The sequence below is a fragment of the Sinohyriopsis cumingii genome, chromosome 8 (assembly GCF_028554795.1).
Source record: "Sinohyriopsis cumingii isolate HCF-2022 chromosome 8, ASM2855479v2, whole genome shotgun sequence".
In the NCBI taxonomy this organism is placed as follows: domain Eukaryota; kingdom Metazoa; phylum Mollusca; class Bivalvia; order Unionida; family Unionidae; genus Sinohyriopsis; species Sinohyriopsis cumingii.
The window spans coordinates 42665722-42673502 of NC_142968.1; the positions used below are offsets into that span (position 1 = coordinate 42665722).

The following is a 7781-nucleotide window of genomic DNA, read 5'->3' on the forward strand; positions in this document are numbered from 1 at the left end:
GTAGACTTTTAAGTTGATCTCTTGCCAAATTTAGTCTATACAGTACTTAACACGCCTTCCTTCCTATTGATATATGGTACCGTTATCTTACACCTGTATATACCCGCATCTAAATCGGACCCAACTGCAAGCTTCATTCACACAGATCTGGGTCTATGCAATTTGCTAGCAGCAAATAGGTAAACAAATAATATCTACCCTTATCTACCAGCTTATTATGCGACGACAGATTAGGTCTATCTTGTTTGCATTTGGTCACAATTTATAAACGAGTATATACTGTAAACGTCTGAACTGTGTCGAAAAGATAGGTTTGTTTATTTGAGTGTTAACAGCCTAGTATGTATTTTAGTTTATGACTCAGGAATATAGCTTGACTTGTTCCCGAAGACGTAATGTAATGATTAAAACAAAGTGAGTGTTTTTTTGTTGTATGACTCAGGCACACACACACACACACACACACACTATTCGACAATAGAAAATGTGCAATAGGATAACGTTTTCATTCACATTCCATGTTGTCATTCACGAATAAATACGAGAATACATAACTAGGTATTTTGTACATCTTTGTATTTATGTTTGAAATCCACCTTGAAATCTATTTTTGACCTGCTGGGAAATCCATGCTATTATCTATTTATATATTACATTTTGGTTTCCCCTGACCCAACCTAAATGATATACATATGTAGTAGTGATTTCACTTTTTTAGAGAAGAAGTAATATATGGCTTTACAAGCAGAAATTTTAAATTTGTGACAACTGCTGAATCGAGGACACATACATTATCGTAAGCTAAGTCTTTAATATGTATGTATGTATGTATGTATGTATGTATGTATGTATGTATCCGTGTGTGTGTGTGTGTGTGTGTGTGTAAATTTATCTATTGTTTTTGCTATATCAATAGGAGGAAAGCGATGCATGTTTATAACATAGAAAAACAGGGAAAGTCATTATTCCAAGGTATGATTTACAGGAAACTGTCTACCTAACTTGGTTTGAAATTTAATATGCACAGTGTGTTTACTCGGAAAAAGCAATTAACAGATAATGGACAGATAATGTTCTTACAAGACTTAATTATTTAATAATGAGCGAGCTTTTGACATACGTAACATTAATTGATCTCATCTTTGCTTAATACAAATCAAATAATTAATCCACGAATACCATTTGTTCTTTATAAACATAAACTGGTTTCTTTTTGTTTTTTCTCTTTCAGCAACGCTGCTATTTATTTTCCTTCCCAATGATGAAAGTCTTCAGCAAGATTTTAATGATAGTGTTGTGTACAAGAACACTAGCCGAAATATGCCCGTTCTACAAAGACGTCTTTTGGGAGCTACGTAACTATGCAATGGACTGCAGAAATGGTACCACATACCACTGCCGTGTACACCGGAAACAACCAATCGATTTTTGTCATTCCATTCTGGTTTGTCCACCAGGTACATGTAGCATTAATTGCACCTTATTATTTTCTCTTTCATGTTATCTGTTTCCATAATTTCTCCTTCCACTTTCCCTGTTTAAGTTTAGATAAGTAGATAGATACATAGATTATTTAATTTAAATTTGTCAATATTTCTAGTAAACTCCACGTTCAGACAGACAGATCATTAACATGTAAGCTATTTGTCTCCAGGATTCTTTGCCACTCTAGATCGAGTTGAACCGTCGCCGACATTGCAGTGCGTCCCGTGTCCAGATGACAGATTTGATCCGGAAGAAAGTCCCAGCAACAAGAAAAGCGAATGCCAATTCATCAGACAGAAATGCGATATATCTGATCACAAAATACGCTGGAAGCAAGGAAATGCCACGGCAGACGACATGTGTTACTGTGACTATAGGGCCGGTTACGAAATGGACGCAGACTGGTATGATACGATTCCTCAAACAAGCATCAAGATATGTGATGGAATTACACGCTGCGACTGCAGACAGACTTTGCGTTGCAGTGCATCCCCTGAAAAGCATATGTGTTTACTACCTGGTTAGTATTTTATAATTATACATTACAAATATATGAAAAAGATGTGTTTACTACCTGGTTAGTATTTTATAATTATACATTACAGATATATGAAAAAGATGTTTTACTACCAGATTAGTATTTTATAATTATAAATTACGAATGTATGACTTTCATCTCCTACAGAATTAAATTTATCGAAACAATATGTTCTTATTTTTTTAACAATATTGAATACCAAAAACAGGCTGTAAAGTCTTGTGACTTCGTATTTTGTGATTCGTTCATTGTAATTCTGACACGGGATTTTGACAAAATCAGATACATATGAACATTAATATTTAAAGGTTATTATTGTTTTGTTGTTAGTATTAGTAGTGGTGGTGACTCTTCAGTTCTTTCCAATATTTATTGATACCGTTATTGACGGAAATTCTGGGGGCCCCGAGTGGCCGAGTGGTCTAATGCGCTCTCCGTTACGGGTCACTGCCATCTCACCTCTGTCTGCACCGGTTCGAGTCTCGGATTCGGCCAATGTGGGTATGTGAGACAGATTGCCACTAGCTTCTCGTGGGTCGGTGGTTCTTTCTGGGGTTTTCTGGAGGTTCTTTCTCCACCATTAATGCTATGTATAGCTATCGTGTGCTGAAAAATGGCGTTAAACCAAACAACAACAACAACATAATTTCTGCACAATATATAATAAAGGCAAGTTTAGAAAAACGAGAAGCAGACTTAGTGAGCATGGTTATTCCAACAGGTAGCATAAATCACAAGAGAATAAATCTGCAGACATTAATCAATTAAAACAGGTTGTGAAGTACATTTGTATCTCGGGCCCCCGAGTGGGCGAGTGGTCTAAAGCGCTCTCCGTTCGGATCACTGCTATCTCTGTCTGCGTGGGTTCGAGTCTCGGATTCGGCTAATGTGGTTATGTGAGAAAGCTTGCCAGTAGCTTCTCTTGGGTCGGTGGCTCTTTCTGGGCTTTTCCGGGTTCTTCCTCCACCATTAATACTGGCCGCCATACATAGCCTATCGTGTGCTGAAAAATGGTGTTATACCCCACAACAACAACAACATTTGCATCTCAAACATTATCAAAATTTTTTAAAATATTTATATCAGCACAATACAACTCGCTGCTCAAAAGAGCAGTTTTAAATCCATTTTTTTTGAAAACTAAAAACATATTTAGGAATATTGGAGAGTGGCATCAACCATACCAAACAAATCGCAGAGATAAAACACTGTTGTACCTTTCGCATATTGGACACGTGCCTGACCTGCTCTAGGGTTAAGTTCGACCAGAACGTAAACTTAGCGAGTGTCCAATACCATTGGAATATATTCTTCCACCATGTGAGACAATATTATTTTTTTTTATTGCGAATTCATTTAACAAAATTTGATGTTGTACTGCAAAAAATATTGGACTTTTAAAATAATGCAGTTTATGTAATATATTTAACCCTATATTTTAAGACTATTATATGGTTACCTTTATCTTTTATTTGATGTACCTTTTAAAGAATTTTAATATCTTTGCTATTTGTCTGTTATTTTAAATGGCTGCCTGTGTACTTTTATTTTGGAAGGGATGATATTCCTACATTTAAAAAACAATGTTTGCCTTGACATTTCTGGAATTTAACATTTAATCTGCACCATGTAGTCAAGATTGTGTTTACGTTCCTCTCATTACATACATACATACATACATACATACATACATACATACATACATACATACATACATACTTACGTTCATACATACCAGTTGGCATCAGTTTGGTGTCAGCAAAACGAGGCACAACTTTAAAATGGAGAGGTGTATGTTATCAGATATCTGAATCTGAGAGTATCTTTAAATAAAACATACACGTTTAGTAGTAGTAGTAGTAGTGGTAGTAGTAGTAGTAGTAATAGTAGTAGTAGTAGCAGTAGTAGCTGTCTAGTACCAAGTAATGGTTTAGTTCGAATAGAGCAATATAAAATCGAATTGCACAAAAGTTGAAGAAGACAAACTCTCCCAAATAAATATCAATATTAAGTATTATAAGAAAAATATAAATCGTAAAGGTGTTAAAATTCTGTAAAATGTGTATAAAGTAACCTGCTTATGTTGCTAGTGCTGTAAAACACCAAACAAATTGCCACTTGGGTGTGTAATTGCCTAATTGGATATGATCAAGAGGAATAACCCACCGATTACACTTCGTTACCTAATTGAGTATCTTCCCTTGCATCACCAAACAGGTCGCACGTAATCCGAATCAAACTTGTAACTACTTAACGCGAGAGGGTTATTTTTGTAGATTTTTCGTTTTACCAAATAATAAATAGCTATAAGGTTGTGCACTAAATATTTAAGAAAATTAGATTGACACTAAAATATTAAAATATGACGATTTACTGTAAAAACTACTTGGAAATTATCCTTAAATTTACGTCTGTAATTAAAGAAAATTTAAGGACGCAGCAAAAAAAAAAAAAAAAAAATCTCAGGCACACGTCCCTGGGGCGAGTGAGTTGCAAGAGTTACTCGCCGCTGTTCGCATTGAAAAGTAAAAGAAAATGTAAATCATAAAGATGTTAAAATTCTGTAAAATGTGTGTAAAGTAACATATAAAGGTAATGCACGTAACATAATTACAATATTATTAAAGCTTCTTGTATAAACCACATTCTCTTCAGAATACCAAAGTTGGTTCCTTGATACATAATTATTCAGTTTCATCAAGCAGCCTGGGCCCCTAGTGGCCGAGTGGTCTAAAGCGCCCACCGTTACTTATCACTGCACTCTCACCTCTGTGTTGGTTCGAGGCTCGGAACCGACTAGTGTGGGTATGTGGTAAACCTTGCCGGTGGTTCTTTCTGGGGTTGTCCCGAGTTCTTCATCCACCATTTAGACTGGCCGCCAAGTATCTCACAGGCTGGAAATCGACACACTCGACAGGAGTGTACTCCACTAGCAATAGACACTGGAACATTAAGCAGAATGTATATAAAAAAAAAAATGAGGATTCCAGTCGATGTTTACCACTAGGCATTGGCACTATTCAGCCATCTTGTTGACGTCCCGCTAGCTCCATCACTGCATCCATCCAGGTGATTAGCACCTTATCACCTCATCTTTCCAACTTGTTATATAAGAGAGATGCCAATATTGTTTTTGATGTTCTTAGGTTTGTTCGTGGAGTTTTCATTTCCACATGCTTAAGCAAGTATGACAAATAATCTGACTTATTAAAAATTTGAAGTTAGTATATGAACTCTCCCATTCGGAAACGAGTGACTGCAGGTCAGCTTTAGTAGCTTTATCTGCGCGTTCATTGCTCTTTACACCAATGTTACCAAGAAGCCAACAGCACACATATTATATTGGAACATCGTGTTTCTGAAGTGTCTCGGATGATAACGGGTTTTCAGTTAAAGATTCGTAAATGCGTTCAAGGTGGACAGGGACTTTTAATTATTATTACAATCATCATCATTTTTCCCATGAGATCCATTTAATAAATTCAGAGTAGAAGTTTATTAAGAAGCGTTATATTACGAGTGTATTTAACATAAATCAATATTTCTATTGTAGACAAGACATGCAAAGAAGAGTGTCCGCCAGGTTACACCAGGCCATACTTAAGCTTCGAATGTGTGTAAGTTTCCGTTCTATATGCTCATAAATCGGACTCTCGTTTGGGTCGGCTACCGCCGTTTGTCCATGGCACTAAGTAACCTGCTTATATTACTAGTGCTGTAAAACACCAAATTGCCGCTTGGGTGTGTAATTGCTGCATTGTTGATAGTTTAATGGTTGATCAAGAGGAATAACCCACCGATTACACTTCGTTACCTAACTGAGTATCTTCCCTTGCATCACCAAACTACTCGCACGTAATCCGAATCAAACTTGTAACTACTTAACGCGAGTGTTATTATTGTAGATTGTTCATGTTACCAAATAAAAAATAACTATAAGGTTGTGCACTAAATATTTAAGAAAATTAGATTGACAATAAAATATTAAAATATGACGATATACTGTAAAAACTACTTGGAAATTATCCTTTAATTTATGTCTGTAATTAAAGAAAATTTAAGGACGCAGAAGAAAAAAAATTCCCAGGCACACGTCCCTGGGGCGAGTGAGTTGCAAGAGTTACTCGCCGCTGTTCGCTTTAGAGTCAGCCTAGTACACGTATACACTACACTACTTACGGTTTACCAAAGAACCACAAGTACATAATGCAAGCTTGATACTAAAATAGGTCAAATCTATGAAAATAATGTGGTATAATATATATGGCTCCTCATGACATACTGATAACGGATTGAAAAGAAAATGTATGACCCATAATTTATTGAAACGTTTCACTGTAAGCACGAATCTCACAATAAAGTCAAGGGCTATGTGTACAACTGCAATTTCTCAAGTTACAAAACTTGTTTCATATGTTGCACGTATAGCCCTTGATTTCTGAGTGATATTCGTGTTTACTGTGAACCATTTCAATAAACCAAGTGTCATAAGTTTCCTTTTCAATCCGTTATCAGTATTTCACATCTTTATGACTTAGCTATGGGAGATGTAAATGCATTTATATTTAGTCTCAAGTTGCTATTCTGCATTTATGTTGGCCAGTGACAATAACAAAGTAAAGTTTCCCTCGGCCTCGCAATTTGTACCCGGTCAGGACTAGGGGACGAGTGAACCCTGTTACTTTAATACCATCCACCATTTTGAACACTTGAAAATCCATGTTCACACTTTGGTCATTACAGGATATGTATTGGCCATATGACTCCAAATGAGTACAACAAAAACTACACATTAAAGTTATTTTTTAACTATTAGTAAAACCTATATAACATTGTGGTAATTTATAGTTGCTGTAACTATTCAATAAAATAACATTGGAACAAAGGCATTAGTTATCTTTTTCTTGTCTCGATACTAAATGTTATTTAAAAATGACCACATCTCAAGCATGTAAAATCTACTTTTAAACAACGCTTATAAATGTAATGGTGAGCACATGAACAAAGGTCCCGACACTAAAATTATTGTATTCAAACATTCGCGATCAGTGCTCTTACAGGAAAGCAACCGACAATTTTACATGTACATGTTCAAGGGGCCATTTCAGAAGTATATATGTTTATTTTTGTCTACTTTTCGTCAAACTTTAGAAGCTAATAAATATAGATTTATGTTATTGTGGTAGTTGAATAACTATTTTTTGCCTATTACAGTTCTACAAACCGACAAGATATGCCCGCAATGCCAATATCACCGCCAACGCCAAAGACCACGCTAACATTTTCTTTTACAATTTCTCCAGGTAAGTGAAATTCATTATTATATTGGAAATTTAATCGTCATGCCAGCGTTTAAAAGAGAGATGATACCTTTAAAGTGTTTCAGGAATACTGGTGCTCACAATTTCTTGATTTTATAGTAAATTTGAGAGGAGTATAGAACACATAAGTTAATGTACAGAAAAAATAGCACGCCTCTTCCTCATCATATCTGCGTGTGAGTGATTGAATGAATCGATTAGTATTTTTTAGTGTACAAACCTTCGAATATGATACTACTGTGTAAATTACTAAATGCATCTAGTAGTATTTGATAGTGTACAAACCTCCGAATATCATACTACTATGTGAACGATTGAATGGATCTAGTGGTATTTGATAGTGTATAACTTAGTATAGATTTAGCTACATATTCTCAATCTTTACTTATAGGTAATGTACAAGCTACATCCACATCTGCCGGAGAAACAACCAGAGA

The 7781-nt window shown here is 35.5% G+C and overlaps 1 protein-coding gene across 2 annotated transcripts in view; it reads left to right on the forward strand.

Annotated features, from left to right (window-relative positions):
* The first annotated feature begins 395 nt into the window (after positions 1 to 395).
* Positions 396 to 7781, forward strand: part of LOC149793379 (uncharacterized) — a 9808-nt gene continuing 2422 nt past the window's right edge. The window contains exons 1-6 of one of the 2 annotated variants that reach the window (XM_089967357.1): positions 396 to 414; positions 1232 to 1457; positions 1655 to 2005; positions 5577 to 5640; positions 7238 to 7326; positions 7736 to 7781. The exon at positions 7736 to 7781 is cut by the window's right edge and continues 53 nt beyond it. In XM_089967357.1, the coding sequence (XP_089823483.1) occupies positions 1259 to 1457; positions 1655 to 2005; positions 5577 to 5640; positions 7238 to 7326; positions 7736 to 7781 (749 nt within the window). In that variant the 5' untranslated portion in view covers positions 396 to 414; positions 1232 to 1258. Of the gene's footprint in view, positions 415 to 682; positions 797 to 1231; positions 1458 to 1654; positions 2006 to 5576; positions 5641 to 7237; positions 7327 to 7735 lie in introns of those variants that run through there. The other variant, XM_089967356.1, reaches the window with a different exon arrangement.